The 22213-nt window shown below is 41.8% G+C and overlaps 1 protein-coding gene across 2 annotated transcripts; it reads left to right on the forward strand.

Annotated features, from left to right (window-relative positions):
* The first annotated feature begins 387 nt into the window (after positions 1–387).
* tnfaip3 (tumor necrosis factor, alpha-induced protein 3) lies at positions 388–15478 on the forward strand. Of its 2 annotated transcripts, none has more exons than XM_042333670.1 (9): positions 388–474; positions 1158–1482; positions 5949–6139; positions 6735–6882; positions 7602–7772; positions 8667–8847; positions 9692–10737; positions 12091–12314; positions 12729–13340. In XM_042333670.1, the coding sequence occupies exons 2-9, from the start codon at positions 1176–1178 to the stop codon at positions 13002–13004; spliced, it is 2544 nt and encodes an 847-aa protein (XP_042189604.1). In that variant the 5' UTR covers positions 388–474; positions 1158–1175; the 3' UTR covers positions 13005–13340. The 2 variants fall into 2 exon arrangements, 1 of the variants encoding a protein (XP_042189604.1); XR_006084971.1 differs by lacking the exon at positions 388–474 and adding an exon at positions 15434–15478 and having other exon boundaries at positions 1086–1482; positions 12729–13117.
* The last annotated feature ends 6735 nt before the right edge of the window (positions 15479–22213 follow it).

The raw sequence follows: 22213 nt of genomic DNA on the forward strand, positions 1-22213 counted from the left end.
GTGAACACTTGCGGTTACGGTATTGGTAGAGATTACAACCTGCAATCAAATGCAAAAGAAGGAAAGAAGGAAGGAAGGAAGGGGGAGGGGGGGGGGGGACACACAGGTGACAGGTGGAGGGGTGGGGGGTGGGGGGACAGTCGTAGCTATTTTCCTACACACAGTGAGTGAGTGAGTGAGTGAGTGAATGCTCTGCACGTTAATGAGTCAGAAGGGCTGAGCTCGGCGGCTCCCCCTGTCTGCACTCACTCACACACACACACACAGACACAGACAGACGCACAGACAGTGGAAATCCCCGCTGGAAACCCCCGGTCTTTATTGGCTTTTCTTGAGCCTTTGCCTTTGCAGTGAGAGCTGCAGTGATGTTGAGGCAGTGAGTGAGTGAGTGAGTGGAGGCACAGCACAGACACAGCCCGACCCTGTGCACAGTCCTGGCCCCCAAACAGCACAGCACAGCAGCACCAGACACTGGTAACGACTCGACTTCTACAAACTGAGCCAACGACCCCCCCCCCCTCCCCCCTCCCCTCCTCTCCCCCCCCCATTTTTTCTTTGGTGGAGGGGGTAATGTGTATTTTTATTTGTGTGTTTTTTTTTTGCAACGTGGCGTTTGCTGTATTGTTTTACTGTTGAGAGTTTTCTCCTCTCTGCTCCTGTCCGGCGCTGCGCTGTGGGAGCGGAGCGGTTCGGGCGCTGCGAATTGGGTTTATTTTGATTGGTTTTGCAACTGAAGTTGTCGTTAAGTGAGGATTTCGAGTGTGTGTGTGTGAGTGTGTGTGAGTGTGAGTGTGTGTTGGGGGGTTCCTGGGTCTTTGTTGCAGGAGTCGCTCTGCAAACATAGTCTTTTATTGTTTTAATTACAGCAGAAATAAAGCGCTGTGTTCATGGCCTGTGTCTGTGTGTGTGTGTGTCTGCTGGTGTCTGTGTGTGTGTGTGTGTGTCTGTGTTAATGGTCTGTGTTGTGTCTGCTGGTGTCTGTGTTAATGGTCTGTGTGTGTCTGCTGGTGTCTGTGTTAGTGGTCTGTGTGTGTGTCTGCTGGTGTCTGTTAGTGGTCTGTGTGTGTGTCTGCTGGTGTCTGTGTTAGTGGTCTGTGTGTGTGTCTGCTGGTGTCTGTGTTAATGGTCTGTGTTTCTGCGTCTCCCCTTTTGTGCAGGTCACATACAGAGCCGCAATGGCAGCCGAGGGCAGCTTACTGCCTCAGTTTCTCTTTGCCAGCAACTTGACGAAGACGGTACGTATCCGGGAGAAGATACCCGGCGACATCGAGAGGCCATCCCGCACCAATGGCTTGATCCACCACTTCAGGAGGCTGCACAGGTACACGGTGGAGCTGTTCCGCCTCAGTCACTTCAGCCCTCAGTTCAGGGAGAAGGTCCAAGCGGCTCTGCTCGACAAGGCTCTACAGACAGCCCTGGAGCAACTCAGGAATCTCAACTGGTGCAGGGAGGTCACCAAGCTGGTCCCTTTAAAGACCAATGGTAAGAGCAAAGGCACTGTTTTTAATCATTGGCCAAAACAACTGGCACATACTTGCTGACGCATTCATCCCTGTTTATGCCAGCGGATATAGAGACATAGGTATTTTTATTTATGTATTTGGACTAATAGCTTGGCAGGAGATAAATAGAGTCATAACAGCACCAAACAAGGCCTTTCGGACAATCCCGTCTGTAAGAGCCCGTCCGTTCAGTCCCACTCCTCTGCCCTTCCACCCCCACCCCATCCCATTTTATGTTCTTCTTTCAGATGTTTATCTGATTCCTTATTTAAACATCAGTGTGAGTTGAAAGGTCTACAATATTTGATTGTAAAGCTGGGTCAAACAAAATGGATGACTGATACAGTGTGAGGCAAGTGATGGTAAAACCTCCATACCTCTCAACCGTGACGATTCCTCCTCTCGGTGATGTCAATCTTCTCCGAGACGATGGAATTAGGGTGTCTATTTTTGCATATTCGGTTACAGGAATTATAAATACCCTCAATTTTGTGTTTAATCACCAAACCCTTTCAATTGCTTCAGTACACACGTGTTTACATATGGCACTTAATATTCCCAGTTTTGCACATGGTCTATATATGGCACATAGTAGACCCTGTTGTCTTGTGTTTCATTTTTGGATTCTGAATAATTTGATATTTAATTTAGGAATATTTGCAATGTGTCAAAACATAATCTATAATAACCATTTAAAAACCATCTCTTCCGCTCCTCCAGTGCATTTCTGAATTGCACAAGGCCTTTCACTTAAAACATATCTAGCTAACTGTGCAGGTAACAAGTCATATCCTATAGCTTGATCGCTGTTGGTCTCTTTCCCTGTATTTTTCACACTTCGCTGAATACTTATTATTGTATGATATTCCGAATATTAGCACATTTTCTGTTGTAATTAATTAGAATTATTTTTTGTGGCATTTCAAAGAATGAATGACCGAATACTAGTAGGCATTAAACCAGGGAAGTTTAGACAATTTTAATTTGGTATTGGTACAGACGAAACAGAAATATCCTTTACCAAACCGACTTCTCGTAACTTACTCTATTCGCCTACTTATAGATATGTTTAATCTTTGTGTCAAATTTAAGTACCTTATGGTATTTCTGACTCATCGCTTTTGCACTATTCTGTATAATTGCAATAAATAATAAGAGTTTTCATAAGAAATGATTGGGAATTTGGAATTTCAAAATGACTTCCTAATACGGTAATAAATGTACAGAACTTTTTAAAAAAACTTTTTGTTGGTTCCAAACAAAAATGCAACATCTTAATCTTAAATGTACTGAGGAAATATTCTCTAATACATGTTGATTAAAGCCAAACTGTTGGGTGTACATGACAAAAGTTGCATAAGCTGTCAGAAAGAAGGTTAAAATTAATTCTTGACGCTTTTTTTAAAAAAAATGAACAGTTTCATTTTCAGTTTAAGAAGCTTCATGGTAAAATCTAAAGGTCAAGCTTGAAGCTTTGCAAGCAATTAAAAATTAATACTTTTAATTAGCAATTATTGTTTACCTTTCTCCCCCCCCCCCCCCCCCCCCGCCCTCCCAAAAAAAAACACCTTGGGGGCTATTTGCCAATAGAGGGACTCTCAGACAGCATTAAGAAATGTAGTTATTTTCGGTGATTCAGTGCTGACATATCTGGGGGAATATGAAAATATAGTAAATGGGGAAGAATGTAGGTGTAACTTCCCCTAAAAGTCCCAACGTCTATTGGCTGAATCAAATTTTACTTGTGTAATGTATAAACATTCCAAGCACCCAAACTCTCCAACCACACCCACTTGGAAATTCCACTGCATAACTCCGGGTTCAGAGAGCACTGTATGACAGAAGAAGAATAGTGATTGACAACGTGTGGTATTAGTCAAAACGAGTAGTCATTTGGAAATTCCATAGATTACACAGGGAATTTTACACGGGCCATTCTTAAAAAGGAAGTTTAAAGTGTGCACTCTGTGCATTCCCCGAGCTGATTCATGTGGTGCTGTTTTAATTCTCTCGTTAAATAGGTTAAGTGTATTCCTGTCTACATCCTCCCGAGGTTTTTCCAATCTCTCTCCCTTCACAAATTGGCTGTCAAGGAATCATTGTTTCATTGATATGCTCTGACCCCATTATAAGGCGGTAAAATACAAGTGGCTGCTGGTCCTATGGCTTGTGGTGCTGACTGTCCAGCTTCCTGTGCATGAACATGTCACGCAACTTCGTTGCAGACTTTCTATTTCTGTTTCTGTTGTCTAGCTGTGTGCAGTATATCTTGTGTGTATAATGGAACCTCGTTATATGGTGGGAGTTGGGGCTTCGTAATGATTCCAGACCACCTTATAACAAGCTCAACATGCACACAGCCAGTCGGCTCGCGTCCTGTCTGCATACTGACCGGTTCCCTCACTAAAAAAACGAATGGCATTCCAGGTCACTAGATCAAGTTTTGCCCACAATATATACAGTCAATTCACTTTACAATATATTCTGTGAAATGCTTTGGGACGTCTCAAAGAATGTGATAAGGCCCTATATCAAATGCAAGGATTATTATTACTACCAACATCACTTCTTGGTGTTGTGTATGCATAATGTAGGAAATTATGTTGGGGTGACCTGATGACCTGTAAGTTGTAATTTTTAGCCTGTGGAAGGCAAAAAAAACTTAAGTTGTCAGGTGTCCACTGGTGACACTTCCAGGGTTTCGCTCGTGCAGCACACGAGAAGGGATGTTGGTAGCGATCCTAATGATCTGGAAGTTGACCATTTCTAGCACAGCTGCTTGCGCTATAACAAACCATATTATAATGGGCTGCAGTGTGTGCCTAGACACGTGATATCAATTGTGTAATGCCTAAACATCATTGTTTCCACCAATGCATGGAAAATAACTTGCGTGTTCCTGAATTACACAGAAACTTAGTTAGTTTTCCGTCGTATATTGTGACCGAGCTTCTTACTGCTACGTAGACAGCAGCTGTGTGGCACATTGCATGCTGACTGTGAGATTGAACAACTTTTATGTCTTTAAAAAAGAACCTGATCGAATGCCTGGCAGTTGGCATGTTCATACTTGCCAGGTGTGTGGCACAATCTGTAAATTTTCACTAGGCATCAACACAGAACACATATCGTCAGGGCTGTCTGTCAGCATTTAAGTGAGTCTCAAAAATGTGTTACGTTATCACTGGTGCTGATAAGTCACCGTCTGGATTTACAGTTACTACATTTGTAACCATTAATATCCACCTTATAATCACTGACCGGCAGTGAGCTGACAAACCCATCAATAGATGAAATTCACCGGGAGCATTCAAGACAATGATGGAGGCAATAGGGCCACTATTTCTGGATTTCTCTACCACACCTTTTTCCTGCCCCTCCCCCACCCACCTCTCCCACTCCCCCTTCTCCCCCCCCCCCCCCCCCCCCCCACTTGCCTGACTGTGTTGTATTTTGAGTTTAGCATGTTTAGCATGTTTGAGTTTAGCCTTTATGTAACAAGATTCATAACAAGTTTATTTATGATGGCTCCCACAAGGGGTTAAAGTAGTCTCTTCACAATGTGTTTTGCCACCTGGCTCTGACAGTGAGCCCCTCTGCATACTTCATGTACAAAGGATAGCGTGAATTAATAAATACTGAAACCTTAACTCCCGGAAACTGAAAGGACTTATTGCCTTGCTTCAAGCCCCATTTTATTTGTACTATGAGAATAAACATACCTTTAAGTTGCATTGTCAATTGAAAAAGGCAGAGGTAATAAATAGATCTGCTGTCCTTCATTTTATATTTATTTACCTGATATTTCAACCATGATGGAAAATTAAGTTAAGTGTGACAGACATGCAAGTCTCCAGCAGTGTAGGTGAGTCTCTGCAAAGCTTTCACATTTGCTAAATTTATACAGATTTTATGGCAAGGAAATAGGCCACTCAGCTCAACTAATCCATGAGGGTATTTATATTCCACATGGCATCCACCCACTCCGTACTCCCTCGCATAACCTTCTACTCCCAAAATGAAACTTCTGTTTCGCTGCGAGGAACAGTGTAAGGGCACTTGGCACAGCAAGGTATTGTGAAAGGCGTTCCGTGGGCTAGAAAACCAGTTTAGAAAGTGCAGGCTGAGCCAAGCTCTGAGTTTTCGGGGGTTGACCTTGTTGTTGCACCTGGTCCACAGAATGGTTGGTTTGTGGAGTGACTCTGAAATAAGAGCAGTGTTTTTGTTACAGGCCCTTTTAAACATCTGGCACTCAGGCTATCGTTTATATGTTACAAACACTACTGACTGTCCCCAGAGGCTGAGCTAATTTTCTAACAAAGTGAGCTACTTAGCAGTATTTTCATGAGGAGGTTGTTTTTCCACCTGATGTTTTACTGGGGCACTGGACTGGGTAACTTTAATTTAGCTCATTTATCCATCTGACTTTCATGTTACTTTTATTAGGAGACGGGAACTGCCTTCTTCATGCCACATCTCAGTTTATGTGGGGCGTTCAGGACATCGACCTTGCCCTTCGCAAAACACTATGGGAAGCTCTGAAGGGAACGGACACAAGGAACTTTAAATTCCGATGGCAGATTGAATGTGTAAGGTCTCAGCAATTTGATGCCACAGGTCTACGCTATGACACCAAGGTGAGCAAAAAATATTGTTTTATAATATCTGATGAAAACCTAAATGTTTCGTAATTACGCATTGATATTCAAGAGCTTAGGTCACTGCTCATGTCACTTCCTGGCCATGATGCACAGGAAGCATGTGATGTCACTTTTGATCGGAAGTGTGAAAAGCCAGGATGGTCTTCCAACCTATTGATTTGGCCATTTTTTGTACTTTGCTTATAATGCAGCCACTGAGATTTTAGACTGCAATATATATTATATACAGGGGTTGTCCTGCATTGCCTTGGATTATGTTTTGTGTCTTGGGTAAGTGTATTAAATTGTTTGGTGCAGTGGAGCCATGACTAAGAATGTCTATAATGTCTGATAACTCAACCCTGGCTAACGTGTCGCTACCACTTAAGTCATCATTCTGTCACTATTCCGGCTGCAATTATATATGTATTTATACATGTGCCTAAACCTGACATTCAGATAACTTGTCACTGAGCCCTTTTTCTTTGGCGTGATGAATTAGCTGTAGTTTACTGTAATTAATTGTGTCTATTCAGCCGTAGTGATTCAGACCGGTTTACATCTCCATGTTTGATATGAACCCTTTTTCTAGAACTGGGATGAAGAATGGGATAAAGTGGTGAAAATGGCATCAGCAGCTTCCAACTTGGGCCAGCCTGGATTATCGTACGGTTCACTGGAAGAGATTCACATATTTGTTCTGGCCAATATACTCAGAAGACCAATAATTGTGATTGCCGGTGAGTACTTCACATAATTGAAACCTAATTTCTTGTTGGGCTGCTGGGTGCTAAGAGTAAGCTCACCGTGAAGTCTGGCCGCTTGCCAGAACAAATAAAGTGACTCAACATCAGGTGCTGATGTAAAGATGATCTGATTTCTGAAAAATGATTAGAAAATACCATTTTATGTAACATTTGAGACTATTTGTATAAACACAGCTGTACAACTTGTATACACACGTATTGGGTTATTCCACATTTTCAGCAGGATCTGTGGAGACATGTAAGAGGTGAAAAGGATGCATTTTCCTTGATTACTAACTACTAATGATTGAGGTGGCCTATGCACATTTGGAATGATCCCTCAGGAGAAATAGCAGAGATTATGTTGCCCATGGATCCCTGTACAGCAGGTGCCAGTGCTTCAAGGGAAGGGAGGAGAATTGGTCTACTTGTTTGTGAACCTGGCTTGTGTATGACTTGGTTAAACTGTGATCTCTTCATATGAGCAAATCCTTCCTTTGAGTGTGGATTGCAGTGAACCTGAATGTAGGTCTGTGGTGCCCAGGTTTTGGTACAAAGAAAATTGCAGTTAGTGGATTGACTCCAGTATAAAAGGCTGAACAAGCCACCCCATTAATGTGAAATTTTAGTAGAGACTTTTGAGTACAAGTGGTCTTCACGAAACACCAGTTTGTAATATATTTTTCCTAATCTTGATCCCATTTTTTCAACAGACAGAGTGGTGAGAAGCTTTTGCAATAATACAAGTTTGGCTCCCTTGCACTTTGGAGGAATTTATCTGCCGTTGCATTGGCCAGCACAAGAATGTTATAAATATCCTATTATAATAGGCTATGACGCACAGCATTTTGCTCCGCTTGTTGCCGATAATGACATTGGTCCAGGTATCTATCGTTTACTTTATCTTGGGTTTTGTAACTATATTTCCTCTTGTATGTACAGTTTGTCCTGTTACTGAAATGGGAATATTTTATTTAGCAATATTTTATCCTTTCCTCTGATTTTATTTCTTTTTGGGGTGGGGGGGGCGCGAACCCTTTACCCAGGCATCTTAGCCCAGCCTGAGGAGCCAAGTGACCTGGTACCTGGCTTCTGCTTAGTGCTATTCCTGAGATGGCCAGAAAGAGCCCAGAATGATTTAAGTTTTTATTCTGTGCGTGATGTCTGTTGACAAAGCATAAGCAGCCTGATACATAGAATCTTGGGTGTGCATTGTCTACCTATTTTAACAGGTTTTTTTGTTCCAGTATTTAAACTGTTATAATTTACCAGGTTGGTTTGGACAGTGCTCATAAGAGAAAAAAAAATCCAATGTTGGTAGCCTAATCTGTATTTTAAAGCTTAGTTATTCTTTAAATTATTCTTCCCAAGACTGAACTGGGTTGCAGAGATAAAGGGTTGTCCAATACAGCTATCAAACCATTTCCTGGTTTTAAACAATCCACTATCTGCAGCGAATGTCTGCATGTTCCTTAATTCCTTATTTGATACCGGAACAGCTTTTATGTTAGTACTGTGTGTAATGGGAAAGTAATACTAAGGAATACACAATGGATCCACGAGGGAGAAGGGAATAGAAGGGTACGGGGTGAGAGGGATGGAGGCTGATTTGGGGTATAAACTCTGGCACTGATTATTCTGTTTTGGTGCTACAGAGTCTATGCAACTCTATCTAATTTGGCTATCCATGCAGCAAGCTTCTGAGGTGTGGTCTCCACATGTCTATGTACGTTATGAATCTTTGTTCCATAACACATTCAACCTATTATTTTTGATAGCAATCCGTGCTGTTCCACTTGTGCACAATGAGGGAAGACGATTTGAAGACTTCATGATACACTTCTTAACACCAGAAGAGGAGAAAAATAAAGAGAAACTATTGAAGGAGTACTTCAATCTTATTGAAATACCAGCACAAGGCCAGGATTTTGGCACCACTGACTTGATTAAAGCTGCAAGGTACAGAATAAGCTATTCTGACTCGCTCCTTGTTTGTCTGTGTTGCTTAGGACTACAGAGTAGCTTACAATTAGATGATCTGAATTCAGGAAAACAATCTTGTTGGGCTGGTACCAGACTGTGTAACCAACAACCAGTCATTGTATGACAAAACAAAAAAAACTTTGAACTCGGTATCTATTGTACTCAAAATGTCTCCAGTAAATGATTGTGACAGTATTCAAAAGAAGGGAGAATCAATTCCCCCCCCCCACCCCCCAGATAAATGAGTCATTCGCCATTGGTAGTTCACTGCTTATGAGGCCTTGCCATGCACAAATAGGCAGCTGCATAGTCACTACATTTGACGTAAATCACTGTAAAAGGCTTTGAGATATTTCAAATGTGAGATTCTATAAAAATGCAAGTTTTTTTCACTTCTATGCTTCTAACGTATGACTAGAAACAAGTAATAATGCAAAATCCACCTTCCACTGCGTTATTTTCATTGATGCAATATATTCAACACTTTGAATGTCTGGCTCAGCTCTTCATATCATTTTTTTAAATTGATTTCTTAGAAATTGAATTAGCTATTTCACTCTGCCAAACGTTTACCTGGAGCTATTTTAAAATATTATTCAGTGATTAGTTATTGGTTTCTGAATTTCGCAGTGCATGTTTGAAATTTTTGTGACTCATGTTTGCTGTGTGGTAAAGTTAGAGGGGTTTGAAGGGACATGGGGATAGTGCAGAGCAGTAGGATTAAAATTACAGCTGGCGCAGACTCAATGGACTGCATCGCCTCCTTTTGTGCTGTAAGTGTCTATGATTCTAAGCGGGTGGTGCCTATGCTTGTTTTCAGGTTGGATGAAGGCAATCTTCCAGAAGATTTGAATTTGGTGGAGGATTACTATCAGCTGGTAAATCACGAGTTTAAGAAGTGGCAGCAGAGTCCGGGTGCGATGAGCAGACCTGCGTACCAGCCAGTCCGAATGAATCCCGCCGCAGTTCAAGGTTCGCTCATAGAAGAGAAATGCGCAACGCGTGGCTGCCCATACTACTGCTCTGTGGAGACCAAGCCAATTTGTCATGAGTGTTTTGAGCGGGCAAACTGCAGGAAAACTGAAAGCAAGCCAAAACCACATGAGCAGCAGAAAAAGAAAGGGTCTCGTCCTGTTTGGCCTGAGTTGGTAAATGCTGCGATAGAGCCTGAGCCTTCATCTAGACCTCGCTCAGCACCGCCGACGGCTCCGAGCCTTTTCCTTTTTAGCGAAACCAGTGCCATGAAATGCAAAGTTCCCACTTGCCCATTCACATTGAACGTGCAGTACAATGGATTATGTGAACGTTGCTTTAAAGCAAGGACAGCCTTGCCCGGTAACGTCCCTGATAATAGGACTTCTGAGCTGAGATTGGCCCATCGTAATGAGTCCAGTTCTGAGCAGCTTGGTTCACCCCAGGAGAATATAAGGACTAAACAAGGTCCAGTTAACCCATTGCACCAAGAACAAACGTGGTGCAGTAGATGCCATCAGGACGTCCTAAAGACCATTAATGGCTTGTGCAATACATGCTTGTTAAGGACCTTTCGAGGAAACTGCAATTCCTCATTCGAAGGCACCAGTTCTTCACATTCAGGCCATGAGAGGTCGCACTCAGACCCCTGTCAACTTGTAAAGAATGCTGGTCTTCCATCGGTCACTGATCAGCACCAGGTCTCCAATCTGTGTCCCTCCATCAATGGACTGCAAGGTTCTGACTCTACACAGCACAGTCGAGGCACCCATGGGTCTGAGGAGTTACGAGAAGGTGTGCCAAAGTGCAAGAAGCCTGGATGCATGTATTTTGGAACTCAACAGCATCAAGGATTCTGCACCCTCTGCTTCATTGAATACAAGACAAATTTAGGTATGTTGCATAATCTCCCTCGAATAACAACATAGCTGCCTCAAGACCATTTTCAGTTGGGGAGCTTGCTGGTAGACACATTTGGGTTTCACCTCTGGATAGCCCTGTAGAAATATTAATTCATTAAATCTGGATTATTTGCATGATTGTAAGAAAATGCTTATGAAAAATATCAAATCCACCTGGAGCTGGATAGAGTCCATGATAAACTACCTTCTCATAATTGCTTCTGTCTTTTCACTGTCACTTGTATTATCCTAAGCAACAAACGTGGCAGCCAATTACGCACAACAGTGTTCCACAAAGTTGTGAATTGAAGTGACCGATTATTATTTTTTTGAAAAAATTATTACCCCCGGAAAAGCGATCCGCCTATCGACTAACAACTGGAATCCTACTTACTGCCAGATAAACAGAGGTGTGTGGAGATAGGAAAGTTGCCCAACATTTCGCCCTGCCAGGAATTGAACTCAGGTGTCTCGCTTGTGAGGCGAATGCTCTAACCACTGAGCTACAGGACTCCTGTTATGTTATAAGTAGCGCAACACTTGTTGTCTCGTGATGCATGTAGGTTTATATAATAATTCTTGCATTTGATCTAGTGCCTTATCATGTTGTCTCAAAGTGCTTCATGGAATATCCTGTAAAGTGAATTGACTATATATTTTGTGGTCGATCAGCTGTGCTGCAACCATATTTTGATGTTTGGTGTTTTTCATAAAATACACAAAACAAAGGAGGACCATCGAAACCCATTCCTTCCAAAGACTATGCAACAATTTCTTAATATGAAATTGGCATTCAACTGCAAAATATATAGTTACTATACTTTGTAGTAAATCCTATGAAGCACTTTGAGGCATCCTTCTGATGTGAAAGGTACTATATCAAATGAAAGTATATGTATATTTTTTGTGTGTGTATGTATACACATATATATTATGTCAGGACTCAGAATCACATAGTCTAAGTTGACACTCCAAAATAGTGCTGGGGGTGTGTTGCATTGACAAAGGTGCCATCCTTCGGATGAGACTTTAAACTGAGTTACTGTCTGCCTGTTTAGGTGGATATTAAAGATCCCATGGCACTATTCGAAAAGAGAAGGGAATTTCTCCCAGTTTCCTAGCCAACAAATCCCCCAAATAAAATTGGTCACTCAATCCATTGCTGTTCGTTGGACATAGCTGCGTGCAAAAACTGGCTGCCACTTTAGTATATTCTATGAAGCCCATTGAGACGTCTCGACGACCTAGTACAGTCCTATATCAAATGCAAGGAATATTATATGTTATGTTTTGCCATTGAATGTTTGAAACCATTTTAATCTTAATTTTTTTCTCTTCTTAAAAGGCGATCCTTTAGCAATTAACCCAAACCGAGCACAGAGGAATCAGCAACGATCCCACCAGCCGTCACCGTCAGATCCTAGGTTCCAGAACATGGCCAGATGTCGGGGGCAGGACTGTGAGACGTTTGGAAAGACTCTGTTCGAAGGATACTGCGAGAAATGTTTCATTGCTGCACAGCATCAGAGAATCAATGAAGCAACAGGATGTAGAGGGCAATCCAACATCGTAAGTGCTTTTGGATCCCCAGACGGGATTTGAACTCACAATCTGGGTTGATGCTCAAGTGCAGTGTTTACACAAAATTTTAAAAGGTTACAAAGAAAGATTGACTTGCGCACAGTTATTGGGATTTCTCAGTCCTCCCTTAGTTTTTGGTTTCATAGCTGATCCAAGACCGGGGGGGGGGGGATAGATATTATGTTCAGAATTTCCTCACAATTAAATGAATCTGAGGTTCAGGCAACGTGTTGTTATTGAGGAAGTTGTTACTGAGACATTCTTCAAGGACCTAACAATTTGCGAAAGGGCAGTGCACCTCCCAGTAAGATACATTTGATATCTTCCTGCATTCTGTACTTGTTGCTTAAAATATAATCTGAAATGATGGTTTCCTCACCTTCTGCTTTATTTTCTCTCTAGAATGCTGGGGAACATGGACATTCTGACCGCAACGAGTTAAGAAGACAGCAAATAAAATGTGCAAGAAACTATTGCAATAACTTTGTAAACACCAGCACAGAGGAACTTTGTTTACAGTGCCATCAGAGGAATTGTGGTAGCTCCCAGGACCAAGTGGAGAGTTATCCACAAAAACCACGTTGCCAGACAATTGGGTGTGACCATTTTGGAAATGAGAAATGCAACGGATATTGCAATGAATGCTACCATTTCGTTCTCAATTCTGGTGGGCAATAGATTTCATTGCAAGCTGAGGAAGAACTTGTTTTTCGTCCAACTGATTGTTTTGTTTACGGTGCTAACTTTAAAGAGTCTGTATTCTCAATCTTCAGGCCAGTACTTTTGAAAAGGTGAAACTTTATTATTTCCCTTTAAATGTTTAATTTGTCAATTTTGTATATTTATTTCCTTTCTGTATAATTTGGTTTGTTTGGCTAACTATAAAAGCCTATATATTTCTCCACACTTTGTGTGTCTGTCCATAAAGTAAAGCTGATTCCATTGATTATAACTCTAATGTTGATTTTGTAAAAATATAAACAAACTTTACTAATAAATTATTTACCAAAAGTACAAGAATGTTTGCACAATTCTTTTATTGCTTTAAATGTAATATTTTGAGGTGTGACTCTTAAGGCCATAGCATGTCTTGCAAAAGAATACCCATTGATGTCATAATCCTGTTTCACAAGGCAGCCAATTTGAAATTGTTTCTGAAGATATTAATAATGATTGATCCTCTTAATTATTAAAGCAAAGCTTCATTGGGTATGTGAGGAAGTAGATTAATGCATCGTCTGGATCCCTGAGATTATTTTATTCTACAAAATCATGAAGACACAAACCTGTCTGGGAGACAGAATATTCATGTGCACTTGGTTAGCAGTTTGAAACAGATTATAGAATACATTTTTAATTTACTCCCCTGCTTTGAATCAACCATTCCATGACTGCCTGTTCAGGTGGACTACCTGTTAAGGATTTCACGGGGTTAGTGGAAAAGAGAAGCGAGTTTCTCCTGACCAACAATCCACTAAATAAAATTGTTCATTCACTTCATGGTTGTGGGATGTTGTGGTGCATTTGCCCACAAAACATGCAGTCACTAAACTTTACAGTACAGCACTTTGAGAAGTCCTCCTGATGTAAAAGGTGCAGTATCAAACATAAGTATATTCTGTAACTATTTTCCAATGATCTGGTTTCATAAATTTGGCAGAAATATATTTTGGAAGTTACCAACTCATTCAGCATTTATAATAATAATCCTTGCATTTGATAGTTTTTCACGTCTTCTCGATGTCTCAAAGCGCTTCACAGAATATGCTGTAAAGTGAATTGACTGTATATTTGTTGGCGAAACATGGCAGCCAATTGCACATAACATTGTCCCACAAACAGTTGTGGATTAAGTGACCAAATTTTTTTTTTTTTTAAGGATTATTATCCCCGGAAAAACTATCCCCCTTACTACTAGGTTAACGGGTGTGTGGAGTAAGAAAAGTTGCTCTAACATCAAAACCAGGCCTGTACTCTGTATTTTTAATAGTAAATTCTCCAATTTACTATATCAAATGCATGGATTATTATATATTTGCTTCCAGTGATAAAACTATTCTGAACTACCCAAATGAAGTGCAGGTGGAGCCAGTGAGCTAATCAAAGATTGGAATGGGTTGCCAGGAAAGGAATTGGAGGCCAGGACACTAGACTAATAAGTGACTTGATGCAGTGATAAGTGATTAGCCCGCTTACCTTGCAAGTGGGAGAACCTGGTTTAGTTCTTGAGTAGGGCAAAACTTTTGGCAAGTTTTCTTACTCCGCACGTCTCTGTTTATCCAGCAGTAAGTAGGGACCTAGTTGTTATTCGATTGCTTTCCAGGGGTAATAATCCCTCAAAAAAAAATTGGTCATTCAATCCATGACTGTTTGTGGGACGCTGCTATGTGCAGTTGGCTGCTGTGTTTTGCCCCCAAAATACACAGTCAATCCACTTTACAATATAACCCGTGAAGCACTTTTGAGACGTCTCGATGACGTGATAAGATGCGATATTAAATGCAATAATTATTATTAATTAGGGTGGATGTTCTGGAGGGATGAGATCAGATGGGCCAAAGGGCCTTCTTCATCCAGTCCAATCTTGAATGATTTTTATTTTCCCTCCACAGCAACATTGCCGAGCTGGAAACTTGGCAGAGTGAGTCATTAAAGCTATATTTTAACTGATCAATAATGCATTGTGTTTGGGTTGCAGCTTATTTTTGCTTAGTTTAAGGGGAACTGGGTAAAACAGGGAATTTGCAGATTACCCTTTTATCTGCAGAACACAGGTTTGAATGTAGTTCAGACTGGTGAGATGGAAACATGCTACTGGGTCCTTCATTATGAAATAGGCTTGGGCAATCTCAACCTCAGTTCTTGATGCATTTGTGTTCTCCTCCCCACCACCACCCCTGAAACTGCTCTTAACTCTGCACCAAATTAACAACCTCACACAAACCTCATGGGGTGGGGAGGGGGGAGTCGGAAAATAGACACCGGTGATGTTGTGCATGGTTGTTTGAGGTTGGGTTAACATGCATTGTACAAAGTGATATTTCTGTTGTCTATACTTTATTTGGAGTTTAGTAACATTTTCCTCTGTGTTCTTTTGTGTTTTGCAGAAGTTGGGGAGGTTCTTGCCAAAGGGGCTCTTCTAGCCAATGTTTCAGTTCTGACAAAGGACTATGTGTTTGGAACATATAACCTATCTTCCTTTTTCTGGTTGTTGAGTAAACTGTGTCTTTGTAACATTTTCTGTTTTTGTTTCAGATTTTCAGCTGTTGCATTTTTTTTTGATCTGTGATGTATGACAATAAATAATGATCCTGGGATTTTACTGTAAAGTGTATTGACTGTATTTGTAGGCAAATGCAATGGCTAGTTTGTCCACACCATTGACTCACAATCAGCCACAAACTGAATAACCAGTATTATTTGTGGGATTGTTGTCCAGAACACCAAGAGAAACTCTCTTATCTTTTTTGAATAGTGCCATGGGATCTTTAACACCCACCAAACAGGTCTAATGTGTGTCAGTTTCCTTCAAACTGAATTTGTCAATACAAATGAATGGGCCTTCCTCTGCTTACCAGCAGTGTGTCACATTGACTTGCAGGAACTTTGCGCCAACAGATCATGTCAGAGAGAATTCCCAGGGGTGGCTCTTGTTTTCTTATTAAGGAATCCAATTACAAATTGCTGCATGTTTGAGCTCATTGTCTGAGATCCAAACTTCCAAAGTTTGATGTATACAGGAAGAAGGATATGGGAACGAGGATGAGGAAGGCTGAAGGCTCCTGGAAGGTATAAACACCAGCTCGGACTATTTGGCCCAAATGGTCTGTTTCTGTGCTGTAAAATTCTGTGTAATTTCTATGCTTTCAAAAGCTCTAACATTTACCCCTGTGACTGGTTCTGATATCAAACTGTGGTGAAAGTCAAAAGTTAATAAAATGCCAGAGACATTCATCTCCCCTACCTCCACTTTCCCCAAGCTGAATCATACAAAAAGGAAAATCAGTATCACAGACTGATTGATCGGATAGCCCGGTTTGCTGGGGGTGGGTGTTGTACTCTGTGTGCAAGAGGAAGTCTGGCATTTACCACAGTTTTTTATAAAGGGAAACAGAAATGAATTTGAATGTGACAGAAGGTGGTTTCCGTGTCTTTCACTTTGAAGAATTAGGTGGGGATGGGGTGGCGGGCAGTTTACCCACTGACTTAGTAACGAAACATCAAACAGCAAATTCTTCCAAAACTGAGACAGTTTGATTAAACATGCTAAGATATTGCACCTTATCGTGTCATCCAGTTGTGTCAAAGTGCTTCACAGGATTTTACTGCGAAGTATAGTGATTGTCTATTTTGTAAAATATAAAAGCTTAACTTTATCATTGTGCTAGTAGTCATATCCATGATCAACAGTCATCTATGATACTCAACACCCATCTTTGGTGACTGCATGTGGGACTTTGCTGTCTGAAAATTGGCTGCTGAGTTTGCCTACAAATAAACAATCACCACGCTTGACAGTGATTAGTTGTGAAGCGTTTTGAGATATTTTGACATTATAGGAGCTATATCAAATGCAAGGATTATTAATTTATAGTAATTATGATTTTACCCTAACCTGGAATATATCCAACTTTCATATCTCTCACATGCCACTTCAGTTGGTTTCTGTGGTCTCACTGAATGAAGTACCCAGTTCTGCCGATGTTACATTTGTGTCCCGTTGCCAGCCTCTTTCAGCCAAGATACAACCCTAGCATCTTGGAGGCTCAAATGTGAGCAATGGTCTGTTGGGTGAGGTTCTGGATTGCTTCTATGCATGGATGGATATTGACCATCATAGATGACTGTTGATCACACATATGGGTTATGATAATAATTCTCGCATTTAATATAGTGTCTTTCAAATCGTCGAGATGTCTCAAAGCGCTTCACAGAATTTATTGTAAAGTTGTTTTTTTACTGTGCATTTTGTGAGTGAAACATGGCAGCCAGTTGTGCACAGCAACGTTTCACAAACAGCCATGGAGTGAGTGATCAATTTTATTCTGGCATAATGGCACAGTTATACTTTTATATTTGCATAGAGGCAACTCAGTGGCTCACCTAAGTGACTATCTCTTGTGCATGAGCCTAGACATTGATTATTGTTAGGCTATGCGGCCATGTGGCTAGCCCAGGAAAGTATCACACTTTCCAGCAGAGAACACTGGATAGCAATCGGGAGCAGGAACCCAACTGATCCCTAGCGTAGTGTAACTGAAGTCAGCTTTAAAGTCCCAACTGCTACCCAGGATAAGATCAGCTAACTCAGTGCAGACCAAATATTTCAATTCATTTTAGCTTTAGTGTTAAACTGCTGCCTCTAGGCTTCATTAGAAATCATGTAAGTAGGTTTTGTTACATAATTCCTTTTTGAGCAGAGATCCTTCTGTGGTAGAATTCAGTTTGTGGTTTTGTGTTTGGCTCTTGGATTTTTATTGTTTTGGATACCAGACTATTAGTTGCTTCATGTCTCCAAGTGTTTAGTTTTCATTTCCCTTTTTGGGGGAAATGTCCACAACAACAAAATTACATTTATAGAGCGCCTTTCACGTCGGGAGAACGTCCCAAAGCGCTGAACAGTCAGGTGTCGGGGCCCGAGCATGGGGGAGGGGTGGTGTAGGGGTGAGGGAAGGCAGAGAGGTGGGAGGGAGACCAAAGGCATGATCGAAGGGAAGGGTCTTGAGACCGGCCTTGAAGGAGGCAAGGGAGGCAGCGATGCGAAGGGACCGTGGGATGGAGTTCCAGAGTGTTGGGGCAGAGAGGCTGAAAGCCCGGCCACTGATGGTAGGGCAGGTCGGGCGGCAGACATGGAGCAGGCTGGAGCCCACTGAAAGGAGGGAGCGAGCAGGCTGGTAGAGAGTCAGCAGGTCAGAGAGGTAGGAGGGGGCAAGGCCATGGGCTTGAAAGTGAGGACGAGGATCTTGAACTCGATCCTCTGGGGGATGGGGAGCCAGTGGAGTCGGGTGAGGGTGGGAGTGATGGGGTCACAGAGCCTGGTGCGTGAGCGTACATGAGCTGAAGAGTTTTGGATGCTCTGCAGCTTGTGAAGGGAAGAGTTGGGAAGGCCGGTGAAGAGGGAGTTTCCATAATTGAGCCTTGATGTGACAAATGCGTGGGTGAGGGTTTCGTCAGCCTGAGGGGTGAGGCAGTGGTGGAGTCTGGCAATGTTGCGGAGGTGGTGGTAGGCAGTGCCGGTCATGGCGTGGATGTGGGGGAGAAAGGACAGTTCAGGGTCAAACAAGACACCCAGGTTCCTGACTGGTTAGTGAGGTTGAGTGTGCAGCCGTGGATGCTGATGCTGCCAGCGCCCAAGGTACGGATGCGCTGGCGCGAGCCGATCAGAAAGGCCTCGGTCTTGCTGACGTTCAGCTGGAGAAAGTTGTCCCTCATCCAGGAGTCCACACAAATTATAGGCATTCCTCTCACTCCATATTTTGGCCTCCTAAAGCACCACATCAGCATTTATCCGGAGTAATTTAAAGACACTTTCATTTTCAGCCTGCAAATTGTTTGATATTTTTACTGAACCTCTGCATGGAACCCATTTACAAGACGCAGAAGAGCAAAGGGTCTGGGAGTAGAGGTACATAAAAAAACTAATCGTATTCTGAATTTTATACATAGGGCCATAGAATACAAATTAAAGCAATAATGCTAACTTTGTACATATCTTTGATTAGGACACAACTGGAGTGCTGTGTTCAGTTCTGGGCACCTAACTTCAGGAAAGATGTTAAAGCCTTGGAGGAGGTGCAGGGAGATTTACAGGAATGACACCAGTGATGAGATGCTTTAGTTATAATTTTTTTATAAGGAGAAATTGGTCTATTTTCAGTGGAGTCCTGTAGCTCAGTGGTTAGAGCATTCACCTGGGCAAGCGAGAGACCTGGGTTTGATTCCCGGCAGGGCAAAACCTTGGGCAAGTTTCCTTATTCCACATGCCTGATAATAATCCCTCAAGCGAAAAAAAATAATAAAATTGGTCACTTCAATCCACAACTGTTTGTGGGACACTGCTGTGTGCAATTGGCTGCCGTGTTTCGCCCACAAATATAGTCAATTCACTTTACAGTCTGTGAAAGCGCTTTGAGATGTCTTGAAGAGATGAATAGCTCTACATCAAATGCAAGGATTATTATTATTATAAGATTGAGACGGAAACTGACAGAGGTGTTTAAAATGATGAGGGGTTTTGACTGGGTAAATATAATATAAAAAATGTGGTTAGACTAAATTTGGAGTACTGTGCCAAATTTGCCACACAAGAAGGATATAATGGAATTGAGAGAGTACAGCATAGATTTACTAGATCACTAAAAACAACCCCCCCATTCTTTCCTCTCTGCAAGACACCCATTTGTACAAACATTCCCTATTTTAATAAAGTTTGTGGGATTGCAATCCAATCAGAAAGTTTCCTTCCTCAACAAGCCTCTGTTTACCTGGCAGTAAGTAGGAAACCGGTTGCTAGTCGATTCGTAGATCGCTTTCTGAGGGTAATATTTTCTTTAAAATAAATTATAATAATGATTTAGTTACTTGGTCCGCGACTGATTGTGGGATGTGGGGATAAGCCGGGAGAGTGGAATCGATTGAACAGCTCGCGCTGAAAGCCTGTGCAGACTCAATGAGCCTCCTTCTGTGTTATAAATTTCCATAATTCTATGATTCTAATCATTGTACAATGATCTTCAAAGATGAACTAAACCAACCATTGATGTGACACCATGTTACCCCCGCCCCAATCGCCCTACCATCGGTGGTCGGGCCTTCAGCCTCTCAGCCCCGAGGCTCTGGAACTCTATCCCCCAGTGCCTTCGCCGCCTCCTCCCTCTCCTCCTTCAAGGCCGGTCTCAAAACCTTTCTCTTTGACCGAGCCTTCAGCTCCCCTCTCGACTCTCTTCCCCCTCCTCGCTCCCTCCCTTCCCTCCCCTCACCCTGACCATTTCCCCCTCCTCGCTCCCTCCCTTCCCTCCCCTCACCATTTCCCCCCTGCTCGGGTCATGACCCAACTGTGCAGCGCCTTGGGACGTCCTCCTGACGTGAATGGCGCTTTATAAATGGAATCTTGTTGTTGTTGTTGTTAGTTCTCCTAACCTCTTGTTACTGGTGTACTGCTGGATTTTAGCTATAATTGCCCAGCTTGTCACTGAGCACCAATCAGCTTCCCACTGCTTGTCCAACTAGGAACACTATAACCATTAGGGCTTTGACTTGCAGATTTATCAGGAATTGAGTGGGAAGAATCCCAGCTTCCAATGGTTGTCTGCTCCTCTGAATTCTGCCAATGAACCAGGCTCAGGCATCAGACGGATCCCACTAAACAGTAGTTGTGTAGAGTAATCCACAAACTAGATGTCAAATTCCAGGGGTGAGGCTTTGTGGATCACACCAAGGGTATGGATCAGGTGGCAGAGTGGGAGGAGGAAGGGGGTGTTGATCGTCAGCATATTCAGGGAACACTGGACATGATAAATATCAAATGTGCAACTAAATTGACTCAAATATATACATAGTATATAATCTGTGGAGTCCTGTAGCATATTGGTTAAAGCACTCGGCTCATAAATGAGAGGACCTGGGTTTGATTCCCGGGCAGGGCAAAACCTTAGGCCAGCTTCCTTACTCCACACGTCTCTATTTACCTAGCAATAAGTAGGAACCCGGTTGTGAGTTGAATGGCGGATCAATTTTCTGGGAGTAATAATCCCTTAAAAAAGTAATAATTTGGTCACTCAATCCACCACTCTGCTGTGACTTTACGTTTTGTCAACAAAATATACAGTCAGTTCACTTTACAGTATATTCTGTGAAGCACTTTGAGACGTCCCACGATGTGATAAGGCGTTGTATCAAATGCAAGGATTATTTTGTGAACCCTGTAGTGTTTGCTATGTTTTGTGCATCAGTGTCAGATAGTTGTAACCAATGTGATAACATCTTGTTAGCTCTGCAGCAAAACACTTTGCAATGTTTTGTGTTTTGAATAGATATGAAATTCTCCTATTAAGGTTGCAAAAGAGGATAGGCCTCAGCAGTTACTAATGAGGTAAATCAAGGAGAGGAAAGAGGAACTTTCTACAGTCGATTTAATTGATTTGTAGCACAAAACAGTAATCAAATAGCAGTATAATAAGGTTTTTTCTCTGAAATGTTATCTGGGTTTGTTTTCATATTTTGTTTCTGTGACCTAAATAGTTTGAAGATCTGTTTCAGTGACACCCCAACATACTTCCTGTTTGTATTCAAATACTTCTCACTGGATAAAAACAAGAGAACTTAAATTTCTAAAGGTACAACTACAGAAACTCCAGGTAATGATTTGGAAAGTTCCGCTTTTGGTGCAATTTAAAATTGTAAATATTAAAATCTTCACTAACTCAAATTATTTTTCTCATCTCATCCTAATAGATCTATGATACCTCAATGGTAAGTGCCTACTGTATTTTTATTGTTACTTTATCATTCAACAAGATTTTACAATGCAATACAATTTATAATAATAATAATCCTTGCATTTGATATAGCATTTTTCACGTCTTTCATATGTCTCAAAGCGCTTCACAAAATATACTGTAAAGTGGATTGACTGCATATTTGTGGGTGAAACGCGGCAGCCAATTGTTTATTGTTTATTTATTTTTCTTGAGGGATTATTTTGAACCGTGTGGAGTAAGGAAACTTGCCCAAGGTTTTGCCCTGCCGGGAATCGAACCCAGATCTCTCGCTTGCGAGGTGAGTGCTCTAAATTTATGGCGCAGAAAGAGTCTGTTCAGCTCATTGAGGCTACACCAGCTCTCAGAGCAACCTATGCTTTCAAATCCAACTGCCTTGTCCTATCCCAT

Source organism: Callorhinchus milii, unplaced genomic scaffold, assembly GCF_018977255.1.
Source record: "Callorhinchus milii isolate IMCB2004 unplaced genomic scaffold, IMCB_Cmil_1.0 Scaffold3, whole genome shotgun sequence".
NCBI lineage: Eukaryota > Metazoa > Chordata > Chondrichthyes > Chimaeriformes > Callorhinchidae > Callorhinchus > Callorhinchus milii.

Coding starts and splice junctions, on each gene's coding strand:
- tnfaip3 (XM_042333670.1), top strand. CDS start 1,176: ATGGCAGCCGAGGGCAGCTTACTGCCTCAGTTTCTCTTTGCCAGCAAC. Junction 6,140..6,734: donor GTCTACGCTATGACACCAAG/GTGAGCAAAAAA, acceptor CCCTTTTTCTAG/AACTGGGATGAAGAATGGGA. Junction 8,848..9,691: donor GACTTGATTAAAGCTGCAAG/GTACAGAATAAG, acceptor GCTTGTTTTCAG/GTTGGATGAAGGCAATCTTC.